The sequence below is a fragment of the Gallus gallus genome, chromosome 18 (assembly GCF_016699485.2).
Source record: "Gallus gallus isolate bGalGal1 chromosome 18, bGalGal1.mat.broiler.GRCg7b, whole genome shotgun sequence".
Classification (NCBI taxonomy): domain Eukaryota; kingdom Metazoa; phylum Chordata; class Aves; order Galliformes; family Phasianidae; genus Gallus; species Gallus gallus.
In genome coordinates, this window is record NC_052549.1 from 5,211,515 (window position 1) to 5,230,216 (window position 18,702).

Genomic DNA, 18,702 nt, shown 5'->3' on the forward strand with positions numbered 1-18,702 from the left:
GGGGTCGGCGGGCGGCGGCGGAGCCGGGTGGAGGTCGGGGTCGGTCGGGGCTGAGCGGAGTCGCCGCGATGATGAACGCGGATCTGCGGAGGGAGCGCGCCGCCGCCACCTTCCAGCCCGAGCTGCTCACGCACATCCTGGATGGAGGCGCCGAGCGCACCCGGCGGCGAAAGGAGATCGGTGAGGGCGGCCCGGCTGCGGGGAGAGGGGTCCGGCCCGGCTCTGTGAGGAGTGGGGCGCGGGGTGCGGCTGTGGGGAGGAGAGAGACTCCGAGAGGAGGAGGAGGAGGAGGCGAGAGGGGCTCGTAGGGAAGGGCTCGGGCTGCCCGGAGGGATTCGCAGGCCCAGCGTGTCCTTGAGGGAGGGGTTCCCTGTCAGGGGTGCGGGGGAGCGGTGCTGCCTGCCTGGGAGCTCCTTTCCCTGCCCGGATTGGGGTCAGCCTGGTACAGGACCTGGTTCACCCTGAATTCCTCTTCCCACGGAGTGGAAGGTGGTTTCCCACGGGCTGCGTTGGGCCCTCTCCTCTTGACCTACACTGTTCATAGAATTACAGAATGGCCTGGGTTGAAAAGGACCACAATGCTCATCCAGTTCCAACCCCCTGCTATGTGCAGGATCGCCAACCAGCAGCCCAGGCTGCCCAGAGCCACATCCAGCCTGGCCTTGAATGCCTGCAGGGATGGGGCATCCACAGCCTCCTTGGGCAACCTGTTCAGTGCGTCACCACCCTCTGGGTGAAAAACTTCCTCCTTATATCCAACCTAAACCTCCCCTGTCTCAGCTTAAAACCATTCCCCCTCATCCTGTCACTATCAATCCATGTAAACAGTCGTTCCCCCTTCTGTTTATATGCTCCCTTCAAGTACTGGAAGGCCACAATGAGGTCACCCCAGAGCTGCTACCCAACAGCATGCTGTAACCTGCTCCTCTCCCCTCATTCTCATGGTATATGGCATTTCTTAAATGCTCCCATTTCCTTCCTTGCCCCTGCAGGATGGGACTGTCACAAGCCGTTGTTGCACAACTTCTGTGCCAAAGGGGATGGCAAAAATCTGTAGCCTCTGGGTACCTCCATTCCCGGTCAGCACGGGGGAAACAGGAGCAGTGCCTTCCTTTAAAGATCCCGTGGCAATTGGATGTGCGTGAGGCAATCTGATCCTGCAGTGATGGGGCCATGGGAGGGTGGCCTGCTGGTCTTACATCAGTGAATGAATCTCCTGTTGTGTCCAGAATGTGCCCAGTTTAAAATTTGGCTTATGTGGAGCAATGGGGAGCACTGTACTCTAAGTGTCCTGCTGCCCAAAATGCTCTGAGAGCTTTGTGACTTCTTTCCAATCTCATTACCTTTTAATTCAGGGTTTGAAGTATTTTGATATCTGCAGCCTACAAGTGAAAAGCTGAACCATTTCATGTGCAGTTTATCGAGGACTGTGATAACTGAGTTTGTTTTCCTCATCTGTCTGTCCCCAGAGGCCTTAGTGATTAATGACCCTGACTTCCAGCACGAGGACTTGAACTTCCTCTCCCGCAGCCAACGCTATGAACAAGCCATCAGGAAGAGCTCTCTGATGGTGATGAAGTTAAGAGAATATGGAATTGCAGACCCAGAAGAAATCTACTGGTTTAAAAGGTACTTAGCTGTAGAATGTGCTTCGTGTCCTTGATGATGATAAAATTCCATACGTTAGGGCTGCACTTCAGTTTTCTATATAGAAAAAAAGACCTGCGCTAAAGCCTGTTGAACTCTGACTTCTATTGATTTCAAGTGAATAGCTGTTGATTAGAATATTGTCTTTTCCTAGATTTTTGGCTAGGGATACATCACTAAAAATTACTCATTTTATTACACATGGTGCAGAAGGTCAAAAACGGGGCTTGCAGCCTGAATTGCCAAAAGGCATGAAGAATACATTGAAATATTTCAACTTTGAATGGATCTGGTGGGGCTGGAGCTTCTGAGGAAATCTGTTAAAGCTGTTTATTTCACTTTGCACTCAGACCTAATAAAGTTGCATTACAGACATACTTGAAAATATTCCAAGACAGCTTGTAAGTTCTTGCTTATTGTGCCTTTTCTGTCCTGTCTCTCTTCAAGCTCTCGGTGCTGTAGTGGTTCCCTTTGACCTAGGGCTATTTATTGTATCTGACTTTTGTGTATCTGATAATGTTAGCCTTGGGTAAAGTTGATAAAAAGAAAACTGCCTTTACATCTGAGTTTCATTGCTTCCAGCTTGCAGGGAACTTGGTTCCTGACTTTGACATGGTTCTGCCCTTAACTCTATTCAGCTTTTTCTGTTATAATCAAATCAACTGCTTAACGGAGAGATTGCACAGCTCTAGGACTCTGCACATAAGACCGTGGATGTATCCCCTGGTACATTTCATAGCCAATGTACCTTAAGTAACATACCAGCCCCCTTGACTGGATTTGTAGAAAAGCTGTCATTGGCCTCAGGACGTGAATATTGGGGCAGGTTAATTGAGAACACCTCGTCTGCTGTGGTTTTAGTTTCAAAATATTTAATCTAGGCTGACCTCAGTCATGAAAGGTTTTGTGGAGAACCTTGTAAGCGTTCTTTTGAAATGATAGCAAGGATCTTCAGTGGTTGTATTAAATTACAGATGGTGAAGGTTAATGATTAATTTTCTAGTAGACAGGAGTTTTCCTCTGGGAGGAAATAGGGAAGTTATTGGATTATTTTTATGGCGAAATTTTAGGTAATTATATCCAGTATACCAGCTGGTAATTTCTATGAAGCTTGCAGGATAAATACTGACTTTTCTAAAAGATGCGTGGCATCAGCACGCAGCTGACTGTATTTTGTGAAAACAGGGTGCCTCTGAAGCAGCCAAACAATAGATTTCAGTGACTTTCTTAAAAGCTGATGTGGAGAAATGGTTTGCATTTATTTAAACAGGGAAAGAGAATGGTTCTGGTGTTGCAACATGCCCTTAATGAAGTTTATGAAACAGATTGAAGCCCTTGATTCAGTTATCAAGTTTGAATTCATTGTGATTGGCAATCAGATTCGTACATGTGGAAGTTTAGGATGTTTTGCAGTAATCTCACTCACCTTGTGATCATCCCCAAAGATGGCAGGGACAGATTTACTTGTATAGGCAGTGACTGTTAGTGAGCCTTTGGGGGAATTTTGGATTAACTGAGGTTTCTTTTCCAGTCTAGCTGCAGCAAAACGTAAGTAACTTTAGTGGTTAACTCTGAAGCCCAGTCAGTGTGGGTCAGACAGGCCTCCCTCTGTTCCTTGCCCCCTGAGAAGGTCTTTCCAAGCTCTTCCTCGAGAGTTACCTGAAGAGCTACAAAAGCTAGAAAGCTTTGCTTGCAGGTGTTGCTCTAAAGTAAATGATCCTATTCTGTACCCCTGTTCTGCACGCTGAAAATGTCTGGAATTGTTAATTTAGCTTTGGAGTCACAGGAAAACAGACTTGGCTTATATTGTACTCTGTCTGTAGGTAGATATGCCATCAGGCTAATTGTCTAATCCAAATGCCTTTTACTGTGTGGGTGGCATTTGTTGCTGTGGAATTTGGAAAGACCTATGTTGCCAAAGTAGGGTGTTACTACACGTCCTCTTGTAAGTGGGTTTGGAACTGCAGTCTGCTTATTGACTCACTGATGTAGCAAATCTGACTTCAGACCAGCAAGGAGACCTTTGCTCACCGATCACATTGCTTGTGCTAGATGCAGCTATCCACGTTCACTGTTGACGTAGCAAAGTAATTGAGTAGTTCCACAATTCAGCCTTTAGAGGACGAGCTTTATTGACAGTGGCGAATGCTAAGTGGGAATGTAGAAACTGAGAGAGGAAGCAGTAAAAAAAATTCAAACGAAAGAGAATCTGTTTGTCCTCCTTTTGCAGCCAGTACCTCTTCAGTTTGTCCTGTGACTCGCGGAGAACAGGATTCTCTCTTGTCATTTTGACCATTAAAAGGCACGTTAAGCAAATCCTAGCTGTTCAGTCTGGACTAGCAAAGTGAAAAGTTTCTGCTGTAAATTAGATAGCTTTGAGTTCTGCTTTCAGCTTTGTTAACGCGAGAAGCTGTTAAAGTTCTACAGGTTTGGTCAAAGAAATAATGACTTTCCAACACCAGGATGTTATTAGGTATCAGCTTGCAAAACGCCATTCTTTTTCTTCAGCCTGAGTAGGTGTTAGGTAAGCATGAGGCATCTGGCAATTGTGATTAAATGTACTGACAAGCAATGGAAATTGCTGCTGTCAATTCTAAGAAGAATTTTCTGGAGCGTTGCCTTCAAAGAAGCTGTGTCTGACCTGATTTTTGTGACCACAAAGCACATGCTGCACCTTTGCACGAGTTCTGTCAATGGCTTCTGAAAACATGCAAAGAACTCCTTCCCAGGCTACTCTAAAACAGTGTATTTCAAAGTCAGCACGTTTGCTTCCTCTTGTCTTTTCCTTTTGGGCCTAAAGAATGGACAGTCGGTAAGTGCATTGTAGGCAGTGAGGAACAGTGCTGCTATTGCTATACAGATCCTACAGCAGAAGAAAAACTCACTGAGGAAACTACAACAGTGCTGAGAATTATTCTTTCTCCTTGTTCTTGTAGCATTTGTAAGCCCTTGATCAACGTGATAAATTCTGCTTTGTAAATAGATGCTCCCGCTGTAGGCAGCAGAATATTTTCTGGGAGGAAAAGTGTCTGCAATGATCATAAGAACTCTAGATGCTGTACTTGCAACACCACCTGAGAGCACAGTCAGTACATCAATAGCCAGTGATAGATTACTTGATGACACTTGTTTTGCTCCTGGCTCATTTAGTATTCCTTTAAAATTATGTTGAACCTCTGTTATGTTGAGCCTAGTTCTGGACCACTGGCAGCTGTGGGATTGATTACCACCAAATCTGAGGGATGGGGGAGAAAATTTGGTTTTCCTGTCCTGAATTTTAAGTTCCCAATGCACCTTTGTAGAATAATACTATTTAGTTACACAACAGCAGGAATCACAAGGTGAATAAAATGCCTGAAATAAACATTTGTTTCCCATTAGCACTACTTCCAGTGCCTCCATATTTGGAGACTGGTTGTGGAGTAAGGAAAGGTGAAAATAGCAAACGTAATCTGTCTGATGCTGCAGCTGGAGAAAAGCCGTTCAGGATCGCGTTCTTGGTGAGACTGAGATCCAGATCCCTCTATTTCTCTCCTGTAGAACATGCTTGGGCAATTTCATTGAACCTTTCGGTCTGCACTTCAGCATGTTTCATAAAACCATAGAGACCCAAACGACTGATGCTCAGAAGAAGAAATGGCTGCCTCTGGTCCGTGGAGTCAAGATAGTTGGCACCTACGCCCAAACCGAAATGGGACATGGTTAGTTCCTTCAGGGATCAGTGGGTAACCTCTTTTTGGTAACTCCAGTTTGTAAATTTATGATGCTCCCTAGGTAAATCTAAAAGGGGAAAGGTGAAATAGTTTGGTTAACTATTGTTTTCTGCCTGACAGCAGGACAGCTGTTCCATTTCTCATCATAACAATCACAGGATTTGTTTTGGTCTTTTCCAGAAAGCACCTCTTAGCTGATCACTGACTTCATAGCTTTTTGCCTTTGTTTTAATGTGAGGAGGTTGTACGAAGTCCTGGGAGACTGCATTTCAGTTGAACTAGTTGGAACATATCAGTCAACAATACCGTGGGTGTTTTTGCCCTAGTTCAAGGCATGTACATTGCAGAGTTCTTCGTGCATGATCAGCCTGCAGAAACAAGTCAGACATAGACCTTCGTGTGCAGTGTAATGTGATGGTTTTGTGTCTTTAAAAGTAAGGTATGCTTTGTCCCAAGCACTCTTCTTCCAGATGCTGCTCTATTGCAGCTGCATAGCTTCATGGAAAGATTTTGGTTCCAAAGAAGAATAACATCTTGTTCCTACTATCGAGCAGAACTGCCTTCACTTCTTCAAATAGAAGAGTGCTTAATGGATAAGAACATGTTTTAGGCCAGAACGTGGAATTATGGACATGAAATGCCAACAAGAATAGTTTAACAAACCAGTATTGGTACTTGTGCTGGCATCTGAACCTGGAAAGCACAATATAGACAAGTCTGGACAACTGCTGGAGCTGGATGATCTGTTTGTTGGGTTACAGCCACTCATGTTAGTGGAAATCTTCGTAGAAGATGCAATGGAGAAAATCCTTTCCACTGTGCTGCTCCAGAGAGGAGTATGAAACCTAACTCAGCACGGGAAACTGAGTCAAAAGGATGACAAAAAAAAAAAGAAGCCCTCTAATTTTATTTGCTTTTTCACACAACCTGCTTTAATTCAGGCACACATCTATGCTGAAGTGATTGGGTTTACTTGCTGTTTCACATCAGATCATTGCACTCTCTTGCCTGGTGATGGCTTGATTTGCTTGCAGTCCTCACCTTTGGTGGTAAAATCTCTATTTTGACACTTAATTGAACTAACCTGGTGATAGTATGGTGAAGTGAACACTTTCCATACTGAATAATGAAAATACAACTGTTTGGCATTCTTGCTGTGAACGTTGAAGATCTGTTTTCATCAGCAAAGCTTCTGCAGTAATTGCCACTCAGCTCTACTTAATTTAAACTTGATGTTTAGGGACTGGTGGTGGGGAGACAAGCCTCTGGGTTACTGAATCAAACACCAGCCTGGATGGGTGGTTTGAACCTAGCGTGTGCCTTCTTGGTAGCCTGTGTTGGTTTTAACTTATTTCATAAGGAATAATTATTTTAAACAAAGTAAAACAAACACAAAGCACAGAGCTGAAAGGGAAACAAAAAGGAGTAGTTAAAGTACTGTGTTGTTTTTTACCTGGCTTATATCTATTGTGAGGGTGGTTGTTTCAGTCTTTGACTGTCAGCTGTGTATCTCTCACCAGCACTGCGTTCACTTAAAATCTGGTATTCCAGATTAAAATAACCATTAGTCCTCAGTTGAGCTTGACCACTGTTCAGTCAAAAAGGGTATAAAACATTGCTACGGAGCTTATAATGTTTGATATTTTCAGATACCTACAGATAAACTCACCTACAGTTGTTAAAAAGCTCTAAGGACATAACAACTTCATGTTCATGTGTGTTTAGAGATGACATAAGTACCAAAGTACTGATCCTGAATCCACAGCCCAACTGTTTGAATGGTTTGCATTCTCTAGCATGCAGTGTTGTCAGCCTTGCACATTAGGGACTAATGCTATTTAGTTCATTTCCTTTATATTTGTAAGTTAGAAAATAATTTCAAAAACAGTTGAATTTTGGGAGACTTCTCATGAATAAATGTAAATGAAATCATCTCCAGACAAATGGTTTGCTGTGGATTGGAGGAGACAAGAAGGAAGAGTGCTCCAAGTACTCAACGCAAATAATACTTAAAAGATTCTATGAAGCTCTTATTTTTTTAATATCCAAAGACTTAATGGACCATGTGACCACCTAACAGTGATGTCTGATGGAGCTTGGAGGAAGAGTAGTTCTAGTAACCCATGTTTACACAGGGAGATGTTGAACTATTGATTTCCAAGTTGAAAAATGTTGGCTTTCTTGCCAAATTATGTTCACAACTTTGACTTGCATGTGCAGAGCACTGTCTTTTTAAGAAAACTGTTTAAAACGGTGAGAATTGAGGAGAAAGCTGGGATTTTAGGAGGTTAACACAGTATGTACTATGTGTATCTAATCTCTACTAAAAGGAGTTAGTACAGGCTCCTAAGGCTTCCTTTTTTAAGGAATGTCCCAGTGAAAACCTGGCTAATTGAACCAGATGAGCTGGGACTTTGGATGCTTTGTGCCCTCAAACCTTGAAAAAACTGTGGACTTTGCTCATTCAGACCGAGATTTACTGCATCCAATCCAACCACATCTTCAACAGACTGACATTCTGACTCAGCCCAGTTGTTAACTGAGTGTGCTCTGCTTTCCAAGCCATGCTGAGGGTCTGGTCTTCCTTTTCTGGTTTGGATTAATGGTTTTCTCAATTGTACTGCACATGAAATTATGTGCATACTACAAACACATTTGATATAAGATTAGAAAGAAATGAATTGCATCATGCTTATTTCAAAGTAAGCATGTTTTGTATTGCTCAGATCTGAGGAAAGGACAGTGCTCTGGCTTTCTAAAATACACTTGCTGAATTCTGATTTTACACTGTTTTTTTCTTTTTGTCTTTTCCTCAATCTCCACCATGAATCTTCTTGCTTGCTTCCCTCCCATAACACTGCCTTCACGCTCCCATTCCCATGGCACCTTTTCACAGCTTTGTTCATCGTGGACGGCCTGAGCCTCTGGATCTTCATCTGGGCATGTTCCTCCCTACCCTTCTCACCCAGGCAACCCCAGAGCAGCAGGATCGCTTCTTCATGCCTGCCTGGAACCTGGAGATCATTGGCACTTATGCCCAGACTGAGATGGGCCATGGTACAGTACATTCAATACATGCTATTTTTAAGAATGGCTTTGTGTACGAAGGATTCCCCTGCCTGGGAAGAATTGTGTGCATTTATCCCGTGGTCTGTACACATGTGGTTGTGGTTATGGGGAGAAGTGGGCTGCTTGTGAAATTTTTAGCAGTCCATAATACCACATGCTGCTTGACCTTTTATCCTCTCTGATGGGAGAGTTTGTAGCTGTAAGTAAAAGCATCCTGAATGCTCCTCTTCTGACATTCAAACCAATAGAGTCGATTTGTTAGAACACCTTGTGCTACGGTGTGGCTGTGGTGATGTCAGTCTGATGACATCTGTGCATTTCTAAGCTTACCATTCTTTCCAGTGTGATTTCTGCTTTGCCCTAATTAACAGTCAGTGTGAAGATCAAAGGAACAACGTTTTCAGACACTGAACAAGATGCCAAAAGAGTAAGAGTTGTTTGTCACCTTGGGACTGACCTTGGATCAGAGAACATGTGGATGACTTGGTTCCAATGCTCATGTTTTGTGGGGTCCCCAGTTTTTTACCTCATTCTCATGTTTTTTGTTTTTTTTAATTGGACCACAAAACCTTTTTATGTATCTGTATTAAGTAGGTTTTGTTCTCTATTGCTATTTGTTTGCTTTTGAGCTTTGAAATGGACTGTGACAACTCCAGCAGTATTGTGATTGCAGTACTTTCAATCCAAGTTTTAAAGGGAGAACGTTATACTTTGGGAAACTTTAATTTTGACACCTGAAAGTTGCAGATAAGAATTACTCTCTAAAAATGAGCAGGGTTCACCTTTGTGCTGAAGGGCAGTGTAGAGACTATATGAAGCACAACACAGCTGCAAATCTGTGGAGAATCTCTTGCATCTAGTGAGGTTTGAAGACTCTTTACCAGCAGAGTAAGTGTTAAGCTGCCCATGGAAGTCTACCATTAAGCTTTGGAAACATGTGGATGCATCAAGGTGATGTCCTTTTTCTTCTTGAAGCTCTGGTGTAAAGTCCCTGGCTCTGTTGTGCTTTGTCAGTCCAGACTGTCATGAGTTTTGCAGCTTGTCCAGTTTAAAATGTAGTCACAGTGATTTTTCACTGATGCAGAGACTGCCGTTGCTGAGGCAGGTTTGTGTGAATTGTGGAGTAAAGGGTTGAAGGCAGAAGACAGTCTGTACATGGAGTTGTTGAGTTGTTTTGCAGTCTCTATCTAACTGCATCAGTTGCAAATGCATGCCATTACTTGTCTTGGAGCTGTGAATGATCTCATTTGGGAGAAATTGCTCCATCAGGAGAGGAGGATGTAGGCCTGAGATGATGGGTGCTATTTATTTCATCTGTGGCTGAGAAGTGTATTTGTTCATTTTGCACCTAATCAGCCTGCAGTTTTAGTGAAAGCCAGGTAATCGTAGTGATATGGACCTTGTTATTGACAGAGGGCTTCTGGTATGTAATAGGAAGAAGGTATCAGATTAGAGGTGCTTGGAAACCAATCTTAGACCACTGAAACAATAATATGTTTTCAGAGAATTGGCTTCAGATCCCAGAATATGGCCTGAATCTCATTTATTCTTCAATTACTTAATATTTAATCCTTTAGAAAGCCTGAAGGCAAAGTTAAAATCTGTCCATTGCTACTGGAGTTCAACTTTCCATTGTTCAGTTCAGTCCTTATTTGTTTTCTGATTGACTTTCTGCCAAAATAAAGTGTTTGCTTGTTTTCAGGAACTCACCTTCGAGGTCTAGAAACTACAGCTACTTATGACCCCGCTACCCAGGAATTCATCCTCAACAGCCCCACTGTGACCTCCATTAAGTGGTGGCCAGGTGGACGTAAGTGTATCTCTATAAATCTTAAAGATATGTGAAAAACTTAGGGAGGTGATGACATATGTACTATATCTACAGAATGATGGTTGAAGCTTGGTCCAAGGAGTTGCCCTTTGCACTAGTAACAGACTTACCGGAGCTTACATAAACTTCAGATGATCTCTGTGCTCTGTATTATTGCTCTGAATCATTCACTCTGTGTAGATTTGGTATATTTTTCTCTGCAGTATTAAATCTTTATTGAAGCATCTGAGGTAGTCTCTAGTTAGAGCTTCCCTTGGCTTTACTGCCGGGTATGCCATGGTCTCAGTGTTGTATAGCCCTGAAGAATAATAATTTGCAGCTTCCATTGACATAGGCAACGTTGTTTGTCTATCTGTAGAATCTGGATGTTAATCAGTGTTATGAATCTATTCTTATAACATGAAAAATTTTAATTTTGCTTCCTGCTTTAAAGGAAATAAGACTTTTGTGTGTTGCCTTTTTGACTCCCATTCCTTCTGTAGTTGGAAAGACCTCAAACCACGCCATTGTTCTGGCTCAGCTCTACACTCAGGGCCAATGCAAGGGACTGCATGCCTTCATTGTTCCTATACGGCAGCTGGGCACCCATGAACCTTTGCCAGGTAAAAAGTTACCTTAAGGATTTAGTACTTATGGGACGACTTCATTTGTGTTTCTCTTTGGCTCCATACAGCTGCATGTGTGTTGTTAATGAACACAACGTATTTCACTAGCTGGTTTTAGTGAGTGGTAGATTGTAGACCACAGGACTTGAAACTTCAGGAGTCTTACTTGTGACTGAGCTGCCACTAACTTCCATGTCATGTTTTCAATGTGAGGGTTATTCTGGAATTTGATTCCATCCCAATGTTTGCCAGGTAGGCATTCTGTGAGGCAGCATGTGCTTCTTCTCCCTGAAAAGGGAAAAATATTAAGTAGAACTGAGATGGATTATCTTTAGAGATAACTACCCCCAGTCATTCTGGAGTAGGAATGCATAAAAATGATGAATGCCCTTTGTTTTGATGCTCTTCTTCTTTCCCCCATTGAAGAAAAGATTCAGGTCCTACTTAGCTGTTAATCCTTGCAGCATCAGGACTTTCCAGAAACTGCCTCTCTTGGAGGTGTCTTAAACCTCCTGTGTGGTGTTCCTCTTTTCTAATGCAAATAGCTTTGTCTGTGGCAGGTATTACAGTGGGTGATATTGGGCCGAAATTTGGTTATGATGAAATGGATAATGGCTACTTGAAAATGGACAACTTCAGAATTCCTCGGGAGAACATGCTGATGAAATATGCTCAGGTAAAGCAGTGAATTTCAGCAAACGCCATTAAGAAGTGGTACTTCCAATGCTGTTCTGTAGTTGTGTAGTGCCTTAAACACTGCGTGTTATTAACTCTTTGTTTAGGTGGGTTGCTTGTGAGTACTATTTGAGTTTAGAGCTTGAGATATGAGTGTGTAAACAGAAGGAAGCTTTAAAAATCAACAGGCTGTATTTTTTTTGTTTTCTTTTTTGGTAGGTTGAACCAGATGGTACCTATGTGAAACCAGTCAGTGATAAGCTAACCTATGGGACCATGGTGTTCATCCGGTCTCTGATTGTAGGAGATTCAGCTCGCTCCCTGTCCCGGGCTTGTACCATTGCCATCCGCTATAGTGCAGTGAGGCACCAGTCTGAGCTAAAGCCTGGGTAAGTGCAGTGAAATAAAAGAGCACCTTGAATGCTGACAGCAAATTCCTGAATGCTGGAGGGGAGAAGGGACTGTGATTGACAATGTTTGCTTTGACATTTGATAGTTTTCAAACAGTTTTACCTTGCAGAGTGAGTAATCTTCTGTACTTGACTGCTTTCCCCCTGCCAGAGACTTTTGTTACACAGACTAGGATACTCTGATGTGAGATGGATGCAGCTTTTTCTCTTGAAGTGGAGTTGAATAGGACTTATGAGCAATTTGCCAGCCGCTGGCATGCTAACTCATCAATGTTTTGCTCTAGGGCACCAGAACCCCAGATTTTGGATTATCAGACCCAACAATACAAACTGTTTCCCCTTCTGGCAACAGCGTATGCTTTTCATTTTGTGGGAGCCTACATAAAAGACACGTATCATCGCATTAGTGGAGACATCCACGAAGGAGATCTGAGTGAGCTGCCAGAGGTACTGCATTCTTTGGAAATCAGGGGGTTTTCTGATTTTATGTGAGAATTGCTTACTGCATGGGAGGAAAGGCATCGAGCCTTTTTGGTTTTCACTCTTGATATGTCTCATACTTTAGATCCAGTGAACACAAGCTGTATGTGCATGTGATTTGTACTATCTTGTTTGCACTATTCATTTAGCAGGTCTTCACACAAAAAATAGAATGATATAAAGAAAGCAGATGTGTATGTTTATATGTATATAATGGAAATATATAAATATCATACATAAAAATTCACTTTCCAGGAGTGACAGCTTATCACTTGAAAGTGAAACTGAGACTGGGCTTAGGTCCGTGCTGTAGCTTGATTGTTCTTCCAAATGAGCAGAGTAGAACTGATATGTTACCAAAGGTATTGAGGGATTAGTGTGCAAGCTAACATTTTACAAGCTAGGGATTCTGTTTGAGAAGCTGGTGTGACAAAAGGCAATTGAAAACAGTTTTCTGTCTCTACACATGATGTAGAAAGGATGGGATGCTCAAAATAAGTCTTTACATGTGTAGAGGCTCTCATATAAATAGTTCAGCTCAGGAAAGACTCCTTACAAACAAAACAAGGCCCTGTGGGATGGTATTTTTCTTTCTTTTCCTGGGAGCTGCAGTGCTTAGTAGGTACGTCTGCAAGCTAAGAATGGAATATTAAAATAACTAACTTGCTTTCCTTTTGTCCATCAGCTCCATGCACTGACAGCAGGGTTGAAGGCATTCACTTCCTGGACTGCCAATGCTGGTATTGAGGAATGTCGAATGGCCTGTGGTGGGCATGGCTACTCTCGTTGCAGTGGCATTCCTGACATCTATGTCACGTTCACCCCATCCTGCACCTATGAAGGAGAAAACACAGTCATGATGCTGCAGACAGCTAGGTATGGTAGCTTCCACGCTGTGGCTTTCTGGCCTTGGCATTAGGATATTTGCACCTGAAGTGGTGAACAAAAGGAACACTCTGTGTTACTATGGTACAGGACTCTATTTTTGACAAATGCATGTACTTGCAACTGTTTTTTGCTAGACTGACCCTAGGTAAAGTGACTTCTCTCTATTCAGACAACTAAAAGTTGCTATTTGTTATCTTTATTTTCAGATTCCTTGTCAAAAGTTACAACCAGGTTAGTTCTGGTCAACGTGTTACTGGCATGGTCTCCTACCTTAATGATCTCTCCAGGCAACGCGTTCAGCCACAGCACGTAGCTGGTAGGACTGAAACTGTGCGCATTAATGATCCAGTCAGCTTGGTAGAGGCCTACAAAGCACGTGCAGCCCGGTGAGTTCATGCTTGTTAGACTGAGCAAGGCCCTAATAAAATTGGGTGTGTTGGCAGATGATGGTGGTATTGTGCTGCCTTGTTAATGTGAGATTCTCAAGGTACGGCTTGTAAAGCTTTGCTTTGTGTGTCACTTTACTAGGCTGGGACAGAGTTAAGTGCTCGGAGGTTACAAAAGGCTGCATGCAGCCTAGTTACTCTGAAATATCTTTCTCATTTAAATATAAAGTATATTCAAGCATACAAATACCAGCCTTGTTTAAACTGCTCAGTGATCTATCTGGAGAGAGACAATCCTGATACTAAAACATATTGTGAAGGAAGTGTGAGAGTAGAACAGATTACCATGTGCACTAATATTTTGTTGTTGAGTGTCTTTTTATCCCTACGTATCTGTGTTCTGACTGCACTGATGATAGGTGTTTTAAACCTACTGCTTGCTCCAGGCTATGTATTCTGGTTTCAAGCATAACCTCTGAGTTCTTATGTGTTAGATTAATTTTGTATGAATTTGGTGTATGTAATCTTGTTAAAGTGGTGTTAATGTATAACATGTTTTTCTTTTCCTAAAATAGGCTTGTAGAAGCTGCAGCAAAGAATTTGCAAGCTGAACTGAATCACAGAAAGAGCAAAGAAGATGCCTGGAACAGAACTTCTGTTGACCTTGTGCGAGCATCTGAGGTCTGTGATGTACTTGATAAAGAGCGGTGTGACAGGGCTACTCATCCCTTCATGAACCCAACTCACCTTCCTCTTGTCTCTTGTAGGCACACTGTCACTACGTAATAGTGAAGCTTTTCACAGCAAAGCTGTCTGAAGTCAGTAATGCAGCTGTCTGCGCTGTCTTGACTGAGCTGTGTCTCTTGTATGCACTGTATGGGATCAGTAAGAATGCAGGGGATTTTTTGCAGGTTAGTGTCTTTCTCCAGTACTATAAGTCTCTAGAGCCAGTGTTCTTGTTCACAAAGATGTTTCAAATGCAGAGCTGTACAAATGTTTAGGCCTAAGGTTTTGATTGTTCACTTTGATAAGGCCATTAGCAGTGGAGTTCTGATGGAAGGCTCTTACTAGGTTTTCCTTGTTTTCCACTAGGAGTAGACTTGGATGATAAATGGTAACTGTGCTAGGCATCTGCTCATGCTTGTACCCTGTGACAAATTGCCACTTGGATCATTGAGCACTCGGGTGAGGGGGAATCTTGTATCTTGAGAACCACTGGATTTTTGGGTGGAGGAAGGTTAACTTATGTTCTGAGGGGGGAAGGTTCTTGTGACTTGCGTACTGCTGTGATAATCTGGTTGGTTGGTCTGTCTGTTTTTTTTCCAAGGCGGGTATTTTGACAGACGCCCAAATTACTCAGGTGAACCAGCGTGTGAAGGAACTCCTGGCTGTAATTCGTCCCAATGCAGTAGCACTGGTAGACTCCTTCGACTTCCATGATGTTCATCTTGGATCTGTGCTTGGCCGGTATGATGGCAACGTGTATGAGAACATGTTTGAGTGGGCAAAGAAATCCCCACTGAATAAAACAGAGGTAAGGAAACCTTATTTATTCTTAGGTCACGTATGTCCAGAGTAATAACTTGATTTAGAGTTGTTAATTTTGATCTAGTTATTCATCTCAGGGTGGGGAGGTACTGAAATCACTAGTAGTGGACCAAAAGTAGTTACCTGCTTCAGGTCCTCTGCTTTCAGCATACTCTGTTGTAGCTACACTCCCATGTGTACCTCACATGCAGTCCTGTAGGATACTTTTGAGTTCCTCAGTTGTGTGTGGGAGTCATACTCTGCCTAAGATCCAATTGGATCTTTATCAATGTAGTTGAATTTAAGGACAGCTGTCACTTGCTCTTAGTTCTGTTTAGTGACAGTAACTGTGGAAGCCTACGTCTTCGCTGGCAAATCTTCCAGTGCCTTGAGGCAGCAGCAGTGACTGTGGAAGGAAATTTGCTCCCTTGTAGTGCTTTGAAGATGTCAGGTGCAAAGGCTATAGCTGCAGCTGAGCTAATGAAGAAATTAAACTGGTAAAGAGACAAATGTCCCTCTTCCATCAGCCAAAACAGAACTGTAAATCCTGTCGTAGTGGTCTTTACTAACTTTATTTGATTTGGACAGCCTATCTTCTAACAGAGGCTGCCAGAGACTATGCCATTGTAGTTAAATACCACCAGAGCTTGCTCAATTTTCTTGTGTTTCTGAAGTTAGACAGACTTAGGATCTTCCTTATGGTCTGCTTAGGAGATATCTGCCAATTTTCTTGTGATTAGAAGTGCTAAGGAGTTGTCTGTGTGGATATAAAGTAGCTTGCATTCTTTCTTTCAAACAAGGTAGTGGAGAAATGCTTGTTTGGAGCCTATATTCTCATCATTTGCCATTCAGGCACCGAAACACTCAGTCCCAAAGCACTCAGGTGGCTGTTCTTAAGTCCTCAGAGTGCCTCTGATTCACAATTAGCTTTTCATATCTTGAAGAAAGCATTTCAAAGTGCAGGCCTGATCTTGCTGTAACCTCTCTCTTGCCTTCCTTGCAGGTTCACGAGTCTTTCCACAAACACCTGAAGCCGATGCAATCCAAGCTGTGAAGGCTGCTGTTTTTTAAACTGCACAATTTTCTTGCCCTGAGAACTGGATGTTTGTGTCCTTTCTTCAGGCACCCGAATCAAACCTTTCAAATCCTGTTAGCTGTAGAACAGTGAATAATTATAGCCTTTCTTTCCACTTTTATAAATGGAGGAAGTGTTTGGGGAGAGTGCCTAGGGATTGATGCCTGTTTTTAAAGTGCAATTATAATGGTGAAATTAACCTTTTAAAATCTGGAAAAGCTTTATGAAGTCTTAAAGAGTTGCTTTTGTGAAGCTGATAGGTAGAGAAGTTACTGTCAACTGGAAGAGTAGCAGAATTTTACTACTGAGTAGTTAACAGCCCTCTGGCAATAGCTTGGAACGAGCAGTTGTTTTCCCCACCCCTAAAAGCATCCATGTCCTGGTGCTTTTTTTTCCCCAAGGTTAGCACCAGCTCTCCTTGTTTCACAATTGTTTATACTATCTAAAGCCTCCTGCATAGTTCTGTGCACGGGAATTCTGCCTGTAGCGTTAATTCCCTAATGTAGCTGGGAAGTAATAGGCATCCTTGTCAGGAGTTCTGCTTCAGTCTTCCTTCTAGGAAACATCTTCACATTTTCCAGTACATCCTTTCACTGCCCTGCAGAAGCTCCCTTTGTGCCAGCACTGTCACCTTACGCTTTGTTAGCAGGAATAAAAGGAGAGTACAGTGATGCTGCTCTGAGGACAAAACAAGTAGTAGTAATCAGCTAGGTGCTGATAATAGATTTTCTGCCCTTTTAACTGTTAATATTTTCATAATGCTATCTCAAAGCACTTTACAAATGTTAATTATGCCGATTTGATGCGGGGGGGAAAAAAAACACATGTAGTGGTAGAAACTGCAAGTTTGATATGGAACAATGAAGCCTGTATTTGAGGGCAGAAACTGGTTAGCCAGAGTCCTTGGATCTCCAGATTGTCCTGGAATGTTCTGGTTTTTAAAGGCATTCTTCAAGAAAACAACAATCCCAACCGTAGTGCCCAGATCTTTTTCCTCACTCATGCATTTCCAAGAAGCTGTCTCTGATTTGCTTTATTTTTTAAACGTTGACTTACGACTTGCACAGTGCTGTTTGAATTAACAGATCATTTAGTTTTAACAGAACCTCCTGATGCCCAATGAAATCACTGCAACTGAACGAAATTACTGCTGTTCAACACCAAGAGCTCTGATCAGCGACAACAAAACCTTTCTTCTCTGCAGATGAGAGAAACTCTGAGCTTAAAATGGCAAAAAAAAAAAAACAAACCTCACAAAAACATCCAAAACTTCAGCATGAGCCTGCAGTTCAGAGGCAACGTGTGGGAAGCTGGTTGTCTGACAGCTTTGGTATCTCTCAGTCACTAACTCTTCATCATTTCTCATGGAGGAGTGTTTTGTGGTACTAACAGTCATTAGTCAGGATCTTTAGCACCATGCACAGTAGCTCAACAGAAAGAAATGCTTAATTTTAACTTTTATTCCATTTAAAGCAAACATGTCTTATGGCTGTGGAGTCTTTTGGGTTGAATGAAACCGCTGCTGTTCAGGTTACCAAATGATTTTGCCTTCTGCTTATACAGCTGAGCAGATTGACCTGGGGAGGTAAGATGGAGGAGCAGGGGAAGGTTGAAAACGTGTTAATGAGAACAGTGCTAGCTAACTATGTACAGATATAATAAATGACAAAGACAAAGTGTTTTCAGACAATGTCTTCTTCTTTTGACTCGATGCGTTGCCTTTGGTGGATCATCTTTAAAATAAGAGATGAAGTAGAATGATGTCCTCTAATGATGACCTTTGCAGAGGAACGTGCTGCTCTCAGGCAGTTGCATGAGGAAATGTAAGGCTTCACTTTGCCTGCCATGGAATTCCTACAGGAACCCACTTTAAGGGTGCTGGATTTTGCCTTGCCTCTCATGCTGATCACAGCTACAGAAAGAGTAAAACTGTCAGAGAGCAAAACTGCACGTGGTGCATTACTTGGTCATTACTGCTGATAGGCCAGCAAGCTGATCACTGCCTTAAATCAACTGATCACTGCCTTGATCAAAGGCTTAATGTTGTTTGGCAGCAGGAACTTTGTTTTACAATTGTTTCCTACTATTTTTTTGGAGTAGATGGTGATACAGCAGCACTGGGCTCTACTTGGCTATTGGTGAATATCTTGTGTCCTTTTCAGCTTGCTGCTGCTCAGTGCCATTACTTCAATGGCACGACCCCGTGTGCCTTACCTTGTCTGGTGGTCTGCAGAGGGCATTTCAGCTCTGTCACACAGCCCTGCAGCCTGGTTAGGACTCCCCATCCTTTAACAAAATGCACTGGCATCATTTCCAAAAGTAAGTGTTTCTGCTCACATATAAGCAATTTCTGTGTCAAATAGTGACACTTGTAAGCTGTATATGTACATTTGAAG

General features: G+C 42.6%; 2 protein-coding genes across 5 annotated transcripts in view; both read left to right on the forward strand.

Moving 5' to 3' along the window:
* On the forward strand, window positions 1–17,993 carry ACOX1 (acyl-CoA oxidase 1). Of its 4 annotated transcripts, none has more exons than XM_015295163.4 (14): window positions 1–180; window positions 1,470–1,629; window positions 5,188–5,348; window positions 10,132–10,239; window positions 10,743–10,862; window positions 11,426–11,541; window positions 11,760–11,929; window positions 12,235–12,397; window positions 13,116–13,306; window positions 13,525–13,704; window positions 14,280–14,385; window positions 14,472–14,615; window positions 15,032–15,238; window positions 16,235–17,993. In XM_015295163.4, the coding sequence occupies exons 1-14, from the start codon at window positions 69–71 to the stop codon at window positions 16,283–16,285; spliced, it is 1,989 nt and encodes a 662-aa protein (XP_015150649.1). In that variant the 5' UTR covers window positions 1–68; the 3' UTR covers window positions 16,286–17,993. The 4 variants fall into 4 exon arrangements, with proteins under 4 accessions (XP_015150649.1, NP_001006205.2, XP_015150650.1 ...); NM_001006205.2 differs by lacking the exon at window positions 5,188–5,348 and adding an exon at window positions 8,257–8,417; XM_015295164.4 differs by lacking the exon at window positions 1–180 and adding an exon at window positions 8,257–8,417 and having other exon boundaries at window positions 1,507–1,629.
* The window catches only part of FBF1 (Fas binding factor 1), a 16,661-nt gene continuing 14,849 nt past the window's right edge, over window positions 16,891–18,702 (forward strand). The window contains exon 1 of the mRNA XM_046902067.1: window positions 16,891–18,625. The gene's annotated coding sequence lies outside the window, so the exon portion shown is untranslated. The remainder of the gene's footprint in view (window positions 18,626–18,702) is intronic.